This window comes from Triturus cristatus, chromosome 2_1 (assembly GCF_964204655.1).
Source record: "Triturus cristatus chromosome 2_1, aTriCri1.1, whole genome shotgun sequence".
NCBI classification, from domain to species: Eukaryota; Metazoa; Chordata; class Amphibia; order Caudata; family Salamandridae; genus Triturus; species Triturus cristatus.
Window position 1 is genome coordinate 390,795,112 of NC_140581.1, and position 19,540 is coordinate 390,814,651.

A 19,540-nucleotide genomic window follows, 5' to 3' on the forward strand; every position below is an offset into this window, starting at 1 on the left:
AAGCACAGCCCACAGGTATTTGGGGGCCATCTCTAGTAGATACTGTGCTACCAACTGAATCTTGTCGAACCATGTTTATGTTATTTTACACTAGTTGTACTTAGAAATCAATCATGTTTAATGTACCTGTTCTTCAGTAACTTCATGTGAAGTGTTTTAGCGTGAACTTCTGCTCTGTAGTTGCCGACTGTTCTTATGTGAGATAATCTTACGCACCTTGCTTTATTTATTTATGCATATTATAGTGCGCCCAATACCCAAGGGTGCTATAGCGCTTTCCAGGAGAAATATTTAGTTACATGGAAGTTACAGATGGTTTAATATAGACAATACAGCTATAAGTCGTTACAAAGGTTGACAATATCTAGATAAATCATTACATGAAACAGAATGCACAAAAGTCGTAAAAAGGTTGAGGTTTACAGTTGAGGTGTTGCCTCGGTATGCAGCTGTTCCTATTAAGGAACTCTGACACCTATTGGGTCTTATTTGCGTTATAGAAAAATGCAAACATAAATAAAAATAGACTACCACATAGCATGCAGAACGCTACAGCTGGGTACTCGTTCTTAAATTTCTGAGTAAAGGACCGGCACACAAACATATTTAAGCTTAGACGAATACACACACGCGTCACAACAATCCCCGGGCCCTCCCCTTCCTTCCTTTCTCTTTCCCGTCAACGCTGCGCCTGCGTGAGTGGACATCAAAGGCTGCGGCTACCCTACCCCTTCAGAGCAGACGCGCCTAGTCCGCTTTCCCGAAGCCTCCTCACGTGAGGCGGTTGAAGGGAAGGATGACCCCTTCGCCTTGATGTTGACATGGAGCAACCGGACCGTCCCCCAGGAACACCCATACCCGTTCTCCCACAGCCACCCATCCTTCCCTAACCCCGCCCTATCGCCCTACTCAGCATACCCTGGCAGTTCCTCGCTGTCATTGTTTGTTCCTCTATTTATGTTTCTGACAGTAAGATTTGCATAATACCGCCCATTTCTCCCTTATAAGGCTCGACCGCCCATATAGGGTGCCATCACGACCCTCTCACCCGGAGCCTGCTTCCCATCGCTGAGGCGGGTTCCGCCCACTGCCTGCGTGCCAGTTTAAAGCGCTTGGGCACTTCCGCTGTCTCGCCAGAAGCAGTGCGACTATGGCGGAGCGCGGACAGCAGCCTCCCGCCAAGCGGCTCTGCTGCAGATCAGGCTATGGTGTAGGTTGCCGGCCGGGCGCGCGGGGGGCGGGCCCGGCGGCTGGTCTCGGGCAGCTGGCGGGTCGCGCGCAGAGCCCCGAGTCGCTGCTGGACATCGCGGCACGGCGGGTGGCTGAGAAATGGCCCTTCCAGCGGGTGGAGGAGCGCTTCGAACGCATTCCGGAGCCTGTGCAGCGTCGCATCGTGTATTGGTCCTTCCCGCGGAGCGAGCGCCAGATCTGCATGTACTCCTCGTTCAACACAGGCGGCGAGGAGGCGCCCGGCCCTGGAGGCGGCGGGGGGACGGGCGCCGCCGCAGGGGCAGCGGACAGCAGCACAGCCGCCGCTGACGAGAGCCGCTTGCCCTTCCGCCGAGGGATCGCGCTGCTGGAGGGCGGCTGCGTTGACAACGTCCTGCAAGTGGGTGAGTGAACAGGGAACCGAGAGTGGAATTGATGATAGCCCCGCACCCGCCTCTTGATCCTCCCCTTCCCCCTCCCGCTGCTGAGCCAGCAACCAGGGCTGTGCGAGGGCAGCACCCACAGGGAGGAGGAGGCAGGAGAGCCGCCCCATCGCCGGGGCACTCACCCCTGACAGAGTGAAACTAGACCAGCCCCAGGGGAGGAGACTGTTCACTACCCATAACAACCAAGGTACCAACCCAGGAACAGCTGTTAGAAAGTGGCATTCCCTCCACGTTTACTCAACCCACCAGTGTGTCAAACCAAGTACTGCCGGGTGATGTTCACCTCAAGGGATGTAATCCAATCCACATCCTGGGAACTGTTCACAGGGAGATTACCCATTAGTTGTAAATCCCCATGCACAGCGGGTAAGAGTGCAGTCAAGCCACCACTGTGCTAAATCAACCTATTAGGTAGGGGCAATCTAAACTGAAAACTATAAAGCGAAAATTAGTTAGCAGCTCCACATTGGTAATCGAAAATGGCACTTTTGCGGTGTTTGTGTACTGGAGGGTGGGTAAGGAATTCTCTATGCTTCCGAGAAGACATGAACGCGCCCCCTCCTAAAAATAGTGGAAATCCTCATGTCCTTGTCAATCCAAAACCACCAGAAAGGCAATCCTATCCCTGGCACTCTTTAAAGAGAATGCAGACTAATGATAGCAGTACCTCCTTAATGCGATTAAAAATCGCTTGGGGGAAGGGTACCCCAAAACCCGGAAGGTAAGGTGCGTTCATCTCCCTTCCCCCCCGTGCTATCGACTGAGGAATGTATAAACCCACAGAGAAGGAAAAATAACACTATGTGCCCAACTCTTAGTCTGAATAAAATGCATTCGTCTCATTAATGTCACACAGCTGTCTGCGGGGCAGGCCCCCGAAAGAGGGCGGAAACCAAAACCTTTCTAACTTTGTTTTTCCCAGAACAGCTGCCAAGAATCTTATTAAAAGCTCTGGAGTGTAAGCCAGGTTCCACTGATTTTCAGTGCTAAACAGCTGCTGCCTAGGGCGAAGCAGTCCACCACGGCGAGACAGAGGAATGCACCCCTTCAAACAGTTAATCCAACGATTGAGCCATCCGGTGTAGGATACTCCCATCCGTGTATCCTTAGTCTGTCCAATCAGAACTGTCAGAAGGGTATGGGGTCAGCACTTGTACACAGATCAACATTCTACTTCCTGTCAGCGCTCAGTCCCAGAGTTGTATTGGCTTGGTGAGCATCCGCACGGCACAAGGAATACCGCGTTCTTTCTCCCACCTATTAAAGGTGGGACTTCCAGTCGCACCCCTTCTGGAAAAAAATGGGTCCGTGCACTTGCTGTTTGAGCTAATGGGACCCCGTTCCAGTGCCCAGTTCTCCCACAGCAGACCGTGACAGGAAACACCCCTCCTCCTCTCTCCTTCCTCTCCAGTCTGAGAGCAGCTTCGGTCCAATCGGGGATGTCACCCGGAGATTTGTCAACCCCTCCCTCTCTTCAGCCTCTCATCCTCCTTTGCCCCGCCCACGTATCCTCCCTCCTGGGGGAGACCGAGCCTGGAACTGTCAGTGGGAGGGATGTGGCAAGAACCGCCCACCCCTCTCCGCACAGCATCCAAGGGTGCAGCGGCACCCCTCCTATGATTATTTGAGGGGGGTGCGAAGATAAAAAACGCAATTAATGAGATTGTGCTGGCTGAACAAAGAGGAATTTAAAAGACACTGGAAGGGGGAAGGCTCTGCAGACAATGCAGGCGATTGATAACGTTTGCTGCCCTGTTTCTTGTGGCTCTGCCTCCTGTTCGTCCACTGTCTTTGTGTTTTTTCTTTCCTTTAAAAAGGATTGCGTGGTGCAGTGCATGTGCTGCGAATATCCCTGCTTCATTGTATTTCAAAGGGTTTGTACCATCCACTTCCACTCCTCTTCCCCCCGCAATAGAGACTCCGTTTGTTCTCAGCTCCAGGGCACAAGAGACGATGGTCACCTTTCATCTTGCGCCTGTCCTGTCACCCTGCAATGTCCAGGCCACGCTCTCTGCCCCCTGAAAATTCAGCCCCTCCCCCGCCACACGTCACTTGATATGCTGGACTGACAGCTCTGGTTTTCAGTTTGGTCCGCGCCCCTATCGCTTCATAAATAGCTGGCATTATTTTTATCACCTGAGCCTGCTCTTTAGTGATTTACCCCCCCCATACACATTCTTAATGTAAGTGATATTGGTTTCTCCACCCGAAATTCAACGCTCACTTGCTTCTGCTCCTTAATGCATGCCATCTCATTAAACGTTTTGAAAGCATACTTCCCCTCCCCTGCTCGATCCATAATATAGTCGGTGGACACTCTGGCCCTGCTGAATACGGCTGATTAGGCCCTTTCCATAGCCATTGAACCTTGCTGTATACACCCCAGCTGTTTCAGGCGTGTGGTGTTGCTAACATTGAGCATAGCTTCAGTCTGCCATGTACGGTCACAGGGGTGCTATTGTATTGTTGTGAATGGGCACAGTGGTTACAGGACCATGGCTGCACGGAGGGGCCGCTCTCCGGCTTCGGCGTTGCCTACTCAGATCCCCCCCCCCCCACGCTCTCACATACGGACCGGGTCTCTGGAGCCACTCAGTGAATGCTCTGCTCTTGCGCCGGGGCAGTGCTCGACTCTCCTGAATGGGCCCGCCCACGAGCGATCTTCAGGGGCTTGAAGGAATAGGGTCTGGCACTCGGATGTTTCCGCTGAACCCCCCCCCACCCCCCGTCCAGTGGGGGCGGAATCCCCAGCACTGTTATTTTTCTTCTCTTTGTACTTTGCTGGCATTGTTTTTCTTCCATCAGCTTTGTTGCTATTTTCAAAGGCTTCCGAGGGGTGTAGATGTGGAGCCTGGCTTAATAACGCCCCCCATCCGCGGTCAGTACCCCGTCCCTTCCTTCCACGCGGAGGGGCGTCACGCTGTCAGTGCTGTTTGTTACACGACATAATACTCAGGTGCCAGGTGTGAGGGTTTCCCTGGGTTGCCTGCTTCTCACGTGCAGCATATTTACCAGCCGTGCATGTCAAGTAGACCCAGGCCTGCCCGCTGAGGAGCGGCACTTTGTTCTGTTTCATGATTGTCTTCGGGGTTTCACCCTCTGAAGGAGACTGAACAACAAAAGGGATTTTCTTGGTTTCATCTCCTTTCCTCTGGTACAGGGAAGGATGTAACAAAGGGCCTCTGGGCAGTTCTCCTAAACGGATCTCTGATCCTCGCGACTCAGTCCAGAAGGGGGAGTGGCGTGAGCTTGACCCTCTTGGTGTCAGGACGGGAGGACCTTTGGGGCAGATAACGCAACTGACGGCCCTGTACACACCCTCTCGAGCTGGGACATTACTTTTGATCTTCTTTAATTAAAAGGGCTGCTGGTGGGTGTTGCAAGCTCGCTCGTTGTTTTTCTTTCTCTTGCTTCCACTCCCTTGGAGAGAAATCAGATGTTTGTGTTTTCGCTGCGGTTCATTTAAATTCTAATGCAAACGTGATTTTCTGCATGAACCATTATTTCTCGATGGCAGCGTCTGCGGCATTACCCCCCCCCCCCCCCCCCCCCTGTCCTGGGGCTGCAATGGGCTCAGACTACAGACAATGCAGGTCTTTTTTCACTTGAGTCAGGGCTGAGTCTTTTTAGTAGTCTGGGCATGCCTGTTTTTTTAAAAGCTGGAAACCGCAATTGCATTTTCTGGTTCTACTGCCAGCGCTCGGGTTGTTTTGTTTGTGCTTGCTTCTACATTAGCAGCGATGTGGAATGGCCGGATTGCACGTAGGGAGGGATTCTTGGGTGATTGCATTTAAGCTCGGAATTCGCTGTGAAAATAAGCCACCGGGCTAAGCATAGACGATCCAATCTCCCCCGGAGGCGTGCACGCAGCCTTGTGTTTCTTTCAACAGGGCAGGCCTATCTTTTTGAAAAGAATATTCACTTTCCTGCAGTCTGGCAGCCGCTGCCGGGCAAGGGGTGTAGGCACCGAACTGTCCCAGGCTCGCAGGCAACCGCAGGCCTGCTGCTCTTGCTACAGTAGAAACGCTAAAGGGTTCTAGCCCTAAAAAGCAAGGCTAGGCCAAAATCAATCCGTAAACAATAAAAATGCTCCAATTTTGTGTTTACAGTCTGAGTCACGTGTGACTTTTGTATAAGAAGACTGTTGAATAAGTATCAGCATTGGCATTTTTGTTGTTCCTTACGCCTCTTGCTACAGGCAGCTCTGCCCCATCAGTAAATATTTTCCCGAAATCGCTAGCGGAGATTAGACATTGCTGGTATAAGTGGAAAAATACCCCATGAGCGCAGCCTCACACTAAATGCCGTCGTTGTCGTCCATTTTTTTTTAATGAAATGTGGAAAACCCACCAGACTTTCAGGTTTCCAGTCTAAAAATTCCCCGGTGCCTTTGGAGTGGAAAGCCTGTCATTGCATTCATTTTTTGAACGTAGTCGAACTTTTTTGGTGGCAGGGCTTTGAATGTGGTGTCTCACTATGAAGGCCGCAGACGGCACTCTGCATCTGTTTTTCCTCTTCACCGTAGTTTGGTGTCTTACCGGTTTCAGAGCTGTGTGGGGAGAGGGTGTGCTTGGCTTCGGCCCATTCCTGTGGATAACACGAGTCTTGGGCTGCAGCTGTGTGCTCGTGGTGTAGACTGTAACCATGAATCTGTTGCCGGTGCCATACTGCACGCAGGAGTGCTGTGTGTTGCTGCGCTCTTCACTAGGCCCGTCGGGTTGTGGGCACTGGCTATCTTCTCATGCTAATGCCAGCAGCCCGTGAGAGCCGATCTGCTTGACTTATTGATCGTCTCTGGACAAGACTTTCAACTTCTCATGCACGCCAAGACAACCATTTAATGCTGCGATTCACCTGATCTGCGGTCAGAAAAGGCCAGACTTCTCAATAATTAGAGGGCGGGTGGTCGCCAGCTTTATGTGCGGGTCTATTTTTAACCGTAAACTGCTTCCTAGGCGTTAGAATTCGGTTACAGCCCCCCTCCCTCCAAGATTTGACCGGCTGCCATTTGCTTCTGGTAGCTTTGTGTTTTCATTTTAGGTCTGGCGTTAGGCAATTAATATTAGTTAAATCAAAGGTCCTTGCGTTATACAGAACCTTTTTGATTTTAATAAAGCTATTTGTTGCTGAGACCAGCCTCTCTTCCCCCATTGGTCTATTGCTGTATCATTCTCATTTTTCTTCTGCCCATTACTGCCTAAGGTGTGGGGTAGTGGGTCTTATGTGCCCGTTGTCTAACTCCACTGTGAGTGATGGCATTCTACTTTCTCAAGGAGCACATCTGCTCAGTTAGTTCACTTCAGGGTTAGTGGACTACTATTGCAATGTGTGCTTTGAAGACAAAAAAATTACTTTTTCTATTGGTGAGGGACCGGTCACCTCCCACAACTTTTTGCAAAAACCATGGCAAAGCGGATAAGTATTGACCGCAACACTAGGCCAGTTGGTTTTGCCAATGCTTGTTTATAGATCACCATGTGCTTGGAGCCTGGCAGTGCCTGTCGGGAATGAACATGGAGGTGTAAAATAGCTTAGTTCTCAGGGTGGAGGTTTGGAGGGAGGCTGATGGCATGTATGATACTTCAGTAGCAACTTGATTACCAGGATACCCGGACTCCTGAGTAAACCCCAGATATCTATCTACACACACATTCTTCCCATTCCATGCTATTTGGGTGGCAGAAGCCTCGTCACTGCATGGGCTCTGTACCTCAGTGCTGCTTTTAAGCTATGTTAGCACACTCTCCCGCCAGCCTGCCAGACCTTTTACTAGGAAAGTCGCGCTTTCAGTCCTTCAGGTACATCACTGGGTGGGACAAGCTGTGAAGGCCCTACAGAATAATTTCACCATCTCTAGCCGTGCATACATTCCTTACACTGGTGACTTCACCTGCTTTCTTAATGTATATATTTTTTTTTATTTAGTAGAATCGTTGAAAAAATAGATTTATTTATTTTTTTTCTCCCCCCCCCCCCCCCCTCTTCTATGGAATAAGTTACCTCTCATTACTATTGTATGCAATAGGTTTTGAATGCAGTTGTGTAGGAGGCATACATACTAAAGCCTGCAAGTTAATGGCCCATTTCGTTATAAGCTTACTGCAGCTTGGCACACACCTTACCTATAGCGAGCCAAGGCAAGTTTGCTAGTTTCATTGTGTCCCACCTTGAATTCCCGTCGTACTTCACCTTCTATAAAACACAACTTGTTGCTTTATATTTATCATTTTGGGTATCTAGAATGTTCTCCATAGTCACTACTTTTTTTTTTTTTATTTTTAATTTTTTTTTTTTTTTTTTTTTTACATGTGTAGGTTCAATGCTGCAGTGCAAGAGACTTCCCTAATGTCTTTCTTTGGAAACCGTTTCCTGTAACTAGGTTCTGGTACGTGGATCCTTTTTGTCAGCATCTGGGTTATGACTCGCCAATTCATTGTGAAAGATCACATTACCTAGACTGGAATTTCACACTTTGGCTCTATAGTTGGATCACCTCTTAAAGATCACATGAAGGACCACTTTCTATACCTCGTGGCTTCAGGTCTCGTATGAGAAAGTTTAAACAACGTAGCTGCACAGAGTATTGGCAGTAAATGATTTGTGAACATATAATTGGGCGTTTATGATAAATGTAATATTCTTGGACATCAGTGAAAAATGACTGTTTCCACTAGATTAGTCATGGCACTATGCAAATATATTTACAGAACTTCGGCAGCACTTTTACTGGATCAATGTACTGATAAGGAAACCGTGAAATAATAAAGACAAAATAAGGGGGTGCAAGAGACACTAGTATATACCAATGTGACAAGTAAGAACAGTGTTTACATCCTAAATGTGCTTTAAATTAGTCACGAATACCATAGTTCTCCAACAAAAGTAGGGAAGACAACTTGGTTCAGTATTGTATTGTAACATGAAAAAACACACCAACATGACAGCTGGAATCCAGCAGCTGAACTAGCAGTCCAGTAGACACTCCCCAGCCCATGGGATCTAACCAATAGGAAAGCAAGCAACCAGAACACCACATTTAAAACACGCTAGTCGAACAGCCATGGTAAATCTCAAGATTAAATCATCCTGAACTTAGTCTGTGTGAGAGCAGCAAGATTCTTAAACCCCTCAGCCCCACCTCGCTCTTAGTAAGAGTCCACATGGTGGAGAAGAGAAAAAAAAAGCAGAATTTTCATTATTGGCAAAGACTTTAAGTACAATCTCTCCACAACTGATTACAAATGGCCACAATCTACAGCAGTCTTCAGGCCAGGAGCTAGCAATACGGCAAACACTTTCCAGCCAAGCACCAGACTGTTGTGATGTGGCAACAATGGCGAAGATGCCAAGGAGGCAGCCACGCAACAAGTCAATACCTTCTGAGAAAACACGTTCTTACTGCCATTTCTGGTTCTGCATTCCACCTGCCGCACTTCACGCTGAACGCAAAAATTAAGCGGTACTGTTACCACCTCTGGGATCCAGTATGAATCTAAAGGGACGCTGCTCCTCTCCACTGCTGAAATCGGGCATTTTGCAGCAAAATTGCTGCCTGCTACCAGGCTAAAACGCGTTAAGCCTGTACTGATGTAGTGAGAAGCCCCCTGTCCTGGCAGAAGTTGAAGATATATCTGGGTATCGCGGAAGGACTAGCATGAGTGCAATTTAAAAATGTAGGAAGTCTAGGCTCAAGTTAATGTTATAAAAGCAAGGGTGTTCTGCTTTTTTTACTTAGGGAAAGAGGATTTTTTGGAGTAAATTGTTTCTTATTCCTGATTGGAGCATTTACATTATTCAATTTTTAGGTCTCGCTGAGCCAACGCATGCGCTGCTCTGCAAGACATTTAGTTAGTGGCTTTTCAAAGTGCTACCACAATCTTTTCCTGGCCTCAAGCTTGCGTGCACGAGCGCTGCCACCATGTGGCTTTCATGGCTCATTAAGCCTTGCTCTCCCAAGCACCTCGCTCTGCCCCTCCCCCACCACAGAGCGCGTCCCTGCCATCTGGTTAAGTTTTCTTTGTCCTACAAAACGATCACTATGTGGAGCTCACTCGAGCCCAGGTCACACAGCACATCATGACTGTTGTAATGCCATCTACTCAGGCCTGGCGTACACTGCAAAACCAGGCATCTACTTTATCATGACTCTCCGCAAACGAAACCCCAACAAACCAGCATAGAAAGTACACACTCTAAGCCCTCTGCGTTATTTGCGGGTTTGGGGTCAGGACTCAATGAACAGACTTCGATGATGCCTCAAACTTTGCCTTTAAAACATTTTCAGTGCCCTAAAGAACCCGCCAGAAGACATGCTGCACTATTCAAAACTTCTGAATGTTATTTGCATTTGTATAGCACAAATGACCCCTGCCCCCCAACCCCACCCCGTTCCCCTGATGTCTCAACTCGTCCTTTTGTTTGGATGCTAACACGACACCCAGTCAGTGCGACTGTGAAATGTCAGTGCTTCATGGGGGGTCCAGCTTAAACTGCATTTCGGATCAGACCTTTTCTTAGCATTACTTTTTCTTTTTGACAGTTGATTATAATGTCAGATTCGTTTTGCTTAAATTTATTTTGAATTTAGTTACTGTGGAACATAGCGCTTTTTTGTATTTAGACTGTGGAACATAGCGCTTTGTTTCGTATTTAGTTAGACTGTGTAACATAGCGCTAGCAAGGTTGTGCCTCTCACACCCATCTGTGTGAGTACTTACCGACCCAGGGGGGCAGTGTCAGCTCTCCTGCTGGTGGCGTCTACTTGCCCCTCTCCCTCACAAGTTAGTCTACGCCCCTCTCTTCATCTCTTTTCTCCCGCTCAAGCTGTTCATGTCATATTCTACTGTTTCCCGCTTGCTCTCTCTCGGTCTCTGTCTCCCTTTCACATTGTCTCGCTCCAGTTCTAGATGTGTCAATCTTCCCCCTCATCCCTTTCCATTCTACTTTCTCTCCTCTCTTTAGCTCTTGTTGGTTCTCCTTTTAGGTGAACAAGGTCTATAAATGAACATGCTGTAGCCTCACTCTTATTCTGGACTTGGCCATTATACTTGTGACCTTGTCATCTGTGTGGATTCTAAATAAAGTGTAAGAAAAAGGCAGATACTGAATCTTGTGATGGGGTTCAACTTGAGACTTGTAAGCGTGCGCTATGATTAAAGACACAATGACAATATAAATGGGCAAAAAGATCTTAAACTGCCCTTATCATTTTGAGTTGATACTGCAAATGCTTCTTTCACATTTTCTGTGTACTTTTTATTATTTTTGGGTTGCTACCCTTTTAGCTCCTCAATGGATTCTGATCATTTCCAGTGGAGTCTCGCAAAGATGCAGTGCTTGCTGCTCTCTAGCCAGTGGCAGAGGGGAAGAGGTTTCAATATTTGTAAGGTCTCGCCTACAGACCGCTTTTAGCTGTTTGTCAACAATTACCTATACTTTGGGTAAGCTTACTAATTACCATTGTTTGGTTTTCGTGTCCATTTGGTTTGCTTTCTTCTTATTCAATCCTCTGCTTGTGCCATACATGGATCAGTCCCCTGAAAGTAAGCAGCTGAAGGACACAAGTCATGCATTCAAAAGGATGGTAAAGAAGCTATTTTTCTTTTGCATGCTTCTACTGCTTGCTTTCAGGGAACTATTTTTTCTTTTGCTTTTAGCAATCCATGAAAGTGCATTTCAATTCTTACTATTGCTCCCTCTCTCTGTGTGCGAAGTTCATCTTCACAAATCGCACCCCACATTCTCTGTGATGCTGTCCTATCCACCAGCTCATCTGTTGCTTTACCCAACCATCTTCATGCAGCTGTTTTAAAAAAACTTTTTAATCTCTATTCCCCTGCGCAGTGCCCCTCCCTGCTCATTGCCGCCATCAGCTGAGTTTACTTGCCCTTAATATGCCCTTCTGCTCCTCGAATACTCATTCTCCCAGTCTTTTTTTTTTTTAATGTATTTATTTTATTATTTTTTTTAGCTAGGCCTGCCAGCTGCAATTTGCAACAGGACACTTCTTTTTGTAAATGTATTTTTTAAATTTACCACTCCAAGATTGGCATTCACCATCTTCAAGCTTCTACAAAACAAAATGCTGCAGTGGATGCAATTTCATGATGTATGCACGTGGTTGTATGCTGACAAATACACAGGTGCAGGTCATCACGCTGGGGCTATGTAGCGTCAAGGCACATATGCCCACAGCCGTGATGACCCATGCACCTGACGTGTTATTATAATTTTTTTTTTTGCGGCACGCTGTTGAGCATTGGCAAGCATTTTCTTTTTGCAGCTGCCGACTGCATCAGCAGAAAGATTTGGCGAAGCCAAAATACAACGCCTACTAGCTTTGCCAGTGCTTGTTTTGGTACTAGTAACTAGTTGGAGTAGCTGGAATTTGCAGCTTTCACAGTAGTACAAAATACATTCTTCGCGTAATCTGCAGATCCAGGGAAACAGGGGGTCAGCACTGCATACTTGTATTAATAGTTGTGCTTTGAGTATCCTTACAAAAACTTACTCGAGTGTTCAGAGGGCTACTGAAAACTAAGAAACGGCTGCAGTGCTCCAGTACACGGAGAACAAGCATTGGCATAGCCAATAGGTCTCGCCTTTGGGACCTTATAAGTATTTAGTTATGCAGCACAATATCTTTAGTGCAACAACATTAACTGTTGCATGATTAAACACTTATAAGGTGAGACCTATTGGCTATGCCAATGCTTGTTAAAAATAGATTCCTTGCGTTTTTTAAGCTGATCAATTAAATGCATCCTGTGTTCTTTTTTTTGTTACCCTCTTGACATTGGACCGTAAGAAATTGGCTCTTTTGATGGGTCACCACTAGCGTCTTGGGTATATTAATAAGATAGTTCTTGAAACTGGGTAGAAACTGGGTAGAGTTCTGTGTATGTCTTGCCCCTCCCAATTCTTCATTTGGAAGGTTTTGCCTGATGATGGGGAGTAAAGCACCCCAGTGCACAGCTTTCCTGTCGTGCTGGAAACAATACATTTATGGAAACCCCAATCCACTCTACAAGATTACTTAAAGGAAACCATGAACTTGGCTCTCTACTGAAGACCTAATGGTGTAGTAAAGTTCCCCGACCCCCCCTTGTCCATGGTCAGCCCGACGTGCAGCAGGTTTTTCCTAATGCCTCACTTTATCATCTGTGCAGTGTGAATGTCCTGATGTCGCGAAGGTGCATGCTATTGTACTTAAAATGTTCCTCTGCAGAAGCGTCAGTAACACGTTAATTCTAGACATTGCTGTCAGATTATCATTGCTCTGAAAGTCGTATAGCATTGCTTCTAGTCGGGGTTACAAGCCAATTCGAGATGCATTATCTGGCTTAAACATGCACGATCTAGCTTTGTTTATGGGATGATTTCATGGTATTTCCTAAAGGGCACTCTTGTTTAATATAGTATAGAAATTGAACACAAGTCTAACATTTTATGTTTTGAGCTTCTGTTTATATATGTAAACTATGGTGCATACTTTGCTAAACTCATGTAACCCCCCCCCCCCCCTTTAAAGAAAAAAGTCCTAATAAAAACGCATGCATCATACAGACTTTTGGTCTGTTCAAAATGAGAATGCTTCTGTATGAGCTAATGGGTCAGTGCCCTTTGGTCATTGGTTTTCTTTACTGTGAGCAGCACTTTCCTCTTGCACATGTCCACATCCACTTAGAAAGTAGCCTACTTCAACGTCAGAGCTGATATTCCAATCTGTTTTTTTTATTTCCCTAAGGTGGCATTCGTTAACTTTATGCGCATTGCTTTTATAAAACAAATGCACACAATCTTTAGATTTTAATTTAATTACGGTTACATCTTTAATGTCTACTAGATGTTTGCAAAAAGCGTAGGAAAATGCAGTCTTGCCGGTGCTTGTTATTTCTTTAGTTTTTGCAAGGACATCTCGATATTCTTCCAGTTGTGTAGTTTCTTCCATGTCGTTTGTGCTACTGATGCCCACAGCTATAAAGGCTAATTTAGAACCTGATCATGTGCACCTGTGAACAGAACCACACGCACCGTTTTTTTTCTTTCTTCTTTTTTCTTGTCTGATGATCTCCAGAGTTCCATGTTGGCTGCTGATTGGAATCCATTCACTGTAAAGAGCTGCATTATGCCTGTAGCTTAATTTGTCTATTCTTGTTATCACACTGCTTTGAGTCTACCTCTGACTGGGCTACTTGGACTGAATTTTATTTTGGTTGCTTGATAGCATGGTGCTTATGGCTTCCAAAATCTCATCCCAGCGTTTTTGTTTTCCTACAGAGTCTCTTCTTTACAGCTGGATTAAGTTGTGCAATTGCACAATCCCAAAATGTTCCACGTATCAATGTTTTACGATTGATGGGTCCCGACTAATGTTGATCCACCAACAATCTGCATGAAAACATGAATCTCATTTTAGTTTAATGGCCGTGGAGTGGCACTGCTGACCTGGTTACTTTTATGTTTTGCCTGTCAGACAAGGCAAGCTTTCTGGTTGTGGGTTTTTAAAAACTAAGTGGGCTTAGATCTTGCTCAGCGCTTACCTTTGGTTGGCTTTGTCACTCATTGGTGATGGCTTTCCTTCCTCTTCGTGTCTGTCCCTCCAATGGAGCTTGGCCTCTATACCCTCCTCTCGAATGCCTGACTTGTATCCTGCCATTGCTCTCTTTTTAGGGAGCTACTTTTGTCTTTTTGTTTAATCACTTCACGGTTTGATGTTTTTCAGCTCTCCCTTGTGTGCTTCTCCCCTCCAAATACCACCCTCGGATCTCCAGGCTGCTATTTACCTTGTGTGCTTCTTTTCACTATTTCACCCACCGCAATTAGCTTTAATTTTCCCACCACCCATTTCCTCTAGTTTAACCGAAATATATTTCTTATAAAAAAATATTTCTTATCAAAGTAGCTTTATAGTCTCGGATCAGTAAAAAAAAGTGGAGCTCACATAATAGTGGAATGGCGCTTGAACGGTGACCCATGCATGCCCACCAGAATGACATGACAAATTCACATATATCTATCTTATTTTTTAAATCTCGTAGTTAAGCTCTGGTAGCTTGCAGTGGAACAAGTGGACAACTTGCACATTAACATGGGCATGTTTTAGGACACAATGGACCTATTCCAGTTTGTATGCAACTGAAAGTCTTTGTAAACCAATGTCTATGGTATTATATCGTGAGTACCTTAGTGAATGGGGGAGGAACCTGTAGGTGTCCCTAGTTGATGTACCGAAAGTTAGATTTCCCTCTGCTGCTATGCTTTCTCCTCCCTGAAAACATTTACTAGTAAAGGAACTTCCTGGTTGTATAATCTTCACATATGCAAACCTGAAGGCTGAACATTGGCTTCATTTGTAGTTTAACCATGTAGGTGTCTGTTACATCATAGGAATTGTACAAGTGACCCAGCTAAATATTCATATGTTCTTTACTGCTGTGTATGTTGGGTACCTGGTCTGAGACGGAAAGCTGCATCTCAGTGTCTGCCTGGTCAGTGTAGCTGATGCAATTGACACCGGGGACTGTAATCCAATTGAATATCGCACACAAACATTAGTCTTATGTCAGGTAGATTATTTAAGAGGGTCTTTTTAATAGACATGTTGGAATAATGTGGAGGAAGAAAATTGGAAATGTCAAGTCTCCATACATAACTGTTTCACAAAAATAGCGTTGGGCTACCCTTGTGCTTTTCAAGTTGAATTTTGGTTTGGGTTGCAAGATTGCCTCAAGTCAGCATTGGGCAAAACGATCCAATTGGATTTTTGCTTCGACAATGTCCCTCATACTGTCCCTGTGTTAACAGATGGACCATTGGTAGAGCCAACCTAATTCATGATTGTTGCTTTAATGTCGTTTTTTATTTTTTTAATTTGTATTTTTGTAGCTTTTTATTTCTTCCTCTCCTGGAGAGACCATAGTTGCCTCAAAATATTTAATCTTTCACTGGTTTATGCTTTATTTAGTCTTTCAGCCTGGCCTAATTTTCAGTGAATGCTTGAATTTACCAAGCACCAGCAATGTGTCCCGAGATCACTAATGGGGTCTTAAATTTCACATGTTCTTGTACTAGACCATACTGGGAGCCTGCAGTTCCCTTGCAGTTGGGTCACCCTAAATTTCAATGTGTCTAGTTACTGGATGGTCTTGGAAAATAAATGCATCGGTTCCTTCTGTCTGGAGTGCTCTAATTCCCTCATGCGTAGAGGTTCTTGTAGTCTTGAACTTTATGACACACAATTCTACAGCTGTGAGGCTTTTGCTCAGTCTTTTCTTTCTGCTCTCTAATTCACTTGATATGAGGTTGTCAAGGGGTCGGGGTCTTGACACAAGAACTTGGCAAACTCTGGGTCAAGGACATTTGTCTGTTAAGGCCCTTAGCCAACTAGTCGTTCTTGACCTCTGGAAGCATGTAATAGCTGGTCCTGGCTATGTGATGTCTAGGTAGAAATAAATGGATATTTCAAGGGGAAATTGAAAGAACGTGGTGTAGCATACATGGTTCATACAGCTTCCTACATGAATGACACCTGTTGTAGGTGAGTCATTATTTCAGGGAATCTGAATTGTTTTTATTTTTTTTTGGAAAGGGGCTTTTTTTATTTTTTTTATTTTTTTGATTCCAAGACCTTTATTTCAGAGTTCCACATTACACAGCTTACAGCCTACAACCCCTCAGGCCGGCCGCGGAGGATGTACACATGCATTGCGTCGGAAAGCACACAGCCCTGTGCCGTCAACCCGGGGGTACGGCGGCGTTATAGAGTTCGAGTGTCTCGCAGTTTAGAGAAGGATAGTGCAGGACTCATTTTTCTCTTTGGTGCAACCATTAAACATAGGCCTAGTGCCAAAATGGCGTAAAGGCGCCTAACAGTCGAACTGCCCCCCCCCCCCCAGCTAACTAAACACTGTCATCGCGTTAAGCACCGCAAATCACCTACGTACCGTGATGCGACCTCCACATCCCCTTCTAAGGGGGCTCTTTTTAGCTTATTGATTTGTGGCCACTTATTGCGTGGATGGTCTTGCTTTGCCTTCCCTGGAAAGTCTTTCAGTAACGGAACCACCATGGCCATGCAAGACAAGCGTTACTTCCAGGCAGCGATTTTCCGTTTTGAAAATTGCACCTGATCTTCATGATCACCTCCATTTATGTCGTAAAAAGGAAGGTTTAAGTGAATTGACCTTTCTGAATCCTATACCTGGGGGGGAAAAAGACCTTGGTAAATTTCTGGCCTGAATAAGTTAATAAATGTAGCTTAAAGACCATTGTGGACATATCCGAAGAAGGCAGGTAAAATAGCCTCTCCCTTTCTCTTATGAACAAGAAAGTAAACCTTTCAACATTCATGCAGTCCCTTATAGCATAATGCAAGTTGTTTTCAAAAGTATATTGCTCAGGTGAATACCTGGATTTTATGTAACTAAGCATCGCTTGGTAGTGCCCCAAGTTTCTTTCAGTCTAGGCAGCATGAAATGTGGTAGTTCATGGTCCTTGCCACGCAAATTCTTAGAGTTAACTTTTGTCTTTTTTTTTTTTTTTTTTTTTTTTTGTTCCTTCCTTGATGATCTTGTGCTATGCAAGTGCAAAATATGTTTGCATTGGGTTTTCAAAGATAAAGTGATTGTAATGAACTGTAAATTGACATGGGGAAATGTCACTTGCTTTCTCACTTCCTTCTCCCTTCCTTAGTATGTATTGCTGGGGTTTTATGAACGAATTACAACTATTTTCTATGCAGTAAACACCCTTTATTAGGTGATTTAGTGGAGCTTCTTAATTGTGTATCTTCGTTTGGCATGGTTATTATGTTCAATAGTTTTGTAATAGAAAAAAGTGTTGCACCGAGATTATATAGTTGATGTACTAGCAAAGATCGGTATGTGTGCTGTATTGGATTTTTAAGAAATACTGAAGGCATAACTTAGTCAAATGTGTCTAGTGTAAAGTCCTTTCAGCCAAAGTTTGACTTGTGCTTGATTTTGTTTACTATGTAAATTGTATTTTTCTGAGTTTAATTGTGCTGCTAATCTGAAAGAGGTGAAAGTTTGGCTAGGAGTACTGATTGCATATTGTAGATAGCCGAAAAATCCTTTGTTCTCTGAAGCCAGTGCTTTCTTGTAAAATCCAGGTATGGTGGGTGCCTCCATTCTTCAAACGAGTCTTTGAGCTTGTTCGCTCCCTAATCTGACTTCAAATATTGAAGGCTTTCCCATCATGGTTTTTGTTCTTACATCAGATTGGTCGCACACTGCTACACCTACCAGTCGTGTTCCCCCAATGAAAATGGTCCCTGAAGGTCAGCGTCGGCGGATACACCTATGCTCAAGAGTGCGTGCAAGTATGCGTGGCGTGTGCCATCCCTGGACACGTGTTTCGAGGTAGTTGCCTCTCGTCGTGGTTTTTGTTCTTAGATTGCTTGTTTTATACTCCCCCTCCCCCCCCCCCCCCCCACCCCCCCCCCATGCTGATTGCGAACACATGCTCTGCTGTCTGAACCCCTGTACAGAAGGATTTAGTAGGGTGAATGTCCAAAAAGCACTTTTTGCTGCTCGGGGTGTCTGTTCTGAGGCGCCAACTGTCTCCCACCAATTTATGGTTGTGGAAGTGTTGGCAGCCTCGCAGGAATGTGGGAAAGGATGCCGGTCAATGAACCCTCCCAATTTTCTCCAGCATTCCTGGGAAACAGTAGGTAGCAGCAGCAAGCTTTTCTGCAGGCTTTGAGTTCATTGGTCTTCTTTTCTTTGAAAGCCAGTCCTTGGGTTGGTAGACCAGTTAGTTCTATGCCTGTGTTTTAGATCCTTCTTTGAGGTTTCCGTAGTCTAATCCATGTACAGATTTAGACAGTATTGAAGCCTACCAAAAGTCTGGTTTTGCAATACTGGGGCATGCAGGCGCTGGCTTCATTTTGCTGGGATGAAGCAACAATACGAAGCGGGTTCTTCTTATTTGTGACCCTTCTCAAAGATTTTCACTTGCTCCATTGCATAGATAATAATAATTGCACACCTAACCATTTTCATTCTTCATCCCTTCAGTGGTCTGTGATTATTGAATGCACATGAATCTTTGAACTCCCTCTTCTTTCTTACTCTTTATTTGAATTGGTCTTCAGGTTTTGAAAGGGACTTTGTGCTATACTAAGCCTTTTTTTTTTTTACCAGGCTGTCTAAATATGTACGTGTTTAAGTGGGACGTGGTATGAAAGCAATGTGCGCTTGCTCCAAGTCAGGCAAGTACATATTCTGGATTTCCTTCATGCAAAAATGTCTTCCACAATATTTTTCAGTGGCTAATGTGGTTTAAGGATTGTTTAATCCTCCATTTCCTGTTAAGTTACAAATCTCGGATTGTTAATATCCATTTAGGACGGCAAACTCAGCGAAGCTATTTCTTAAAGTTCTGCATTTTTTATTTCATTTTTGTGGGTTGTTCACCTGTCTGGTAGCTTAAATCCTACTTTCTTATGAGGAAATTTATGAACTTTCTCTTTGACGACCTTGGCAGTCTGTTTAAAAAGCACTGCTACCCCAGTGTTTAAAAGGTGGACTGGGAATCTGTGTAGTGTATTGGCAAAGAGTTTTTATCTTGAAAAATGTCATGCACCAGTCGGGTGTCCAGCACTTGAAGACTGTAAGGAGTTAGCCAGTTTTTGGCTGAGTGGCTAGCATAGCAAACGTATACCGTTTCTCGTAAAAGGGCAGTGCCTAGTGCAGGTGCCAGTAAAGTCTACACAGTTGATTTGTGTCTTAATCGATAGTCATTTGTTTTACCTTCATAATAGTAAACCGCTTTAGCACCTAAACTGCTGTAACAACATTCTGTAGTCTAGTTTGCGTTTCATAGGTATTTAGATCGAGGACCTTGTCTTCTCGAGCTCTAAT

At 45.2% G+C, this 19,540-nt stretch overlaps 1 protein-coding gene across 1 annotated transcript in view; it reads left to right on the plus strand.

The window, feature by feature from the left end:
* The first annotated feature begins 1,123 nt into the window (after window positions 1-1,123).
* Window positions 1,124-19,540, plus strand: part of ZSWIM6 (zinc finger SWIM-type containing 6) — a 528,445-nt gene continuing 510,028 nt past the window's right edge. The window contains exon 1 of the mRNA XM_085631506.1: window positions 1,124-1,613. Within this exon, the coding sequence (XP_085487632.1) occupies window positions 1,151-1,613 (463 nt within the window). The 5' untranslated portion in view covers window positions 1,124-1,150. The remainder of the gene's footprint in view (window positions 1,614-19,540) is intronic.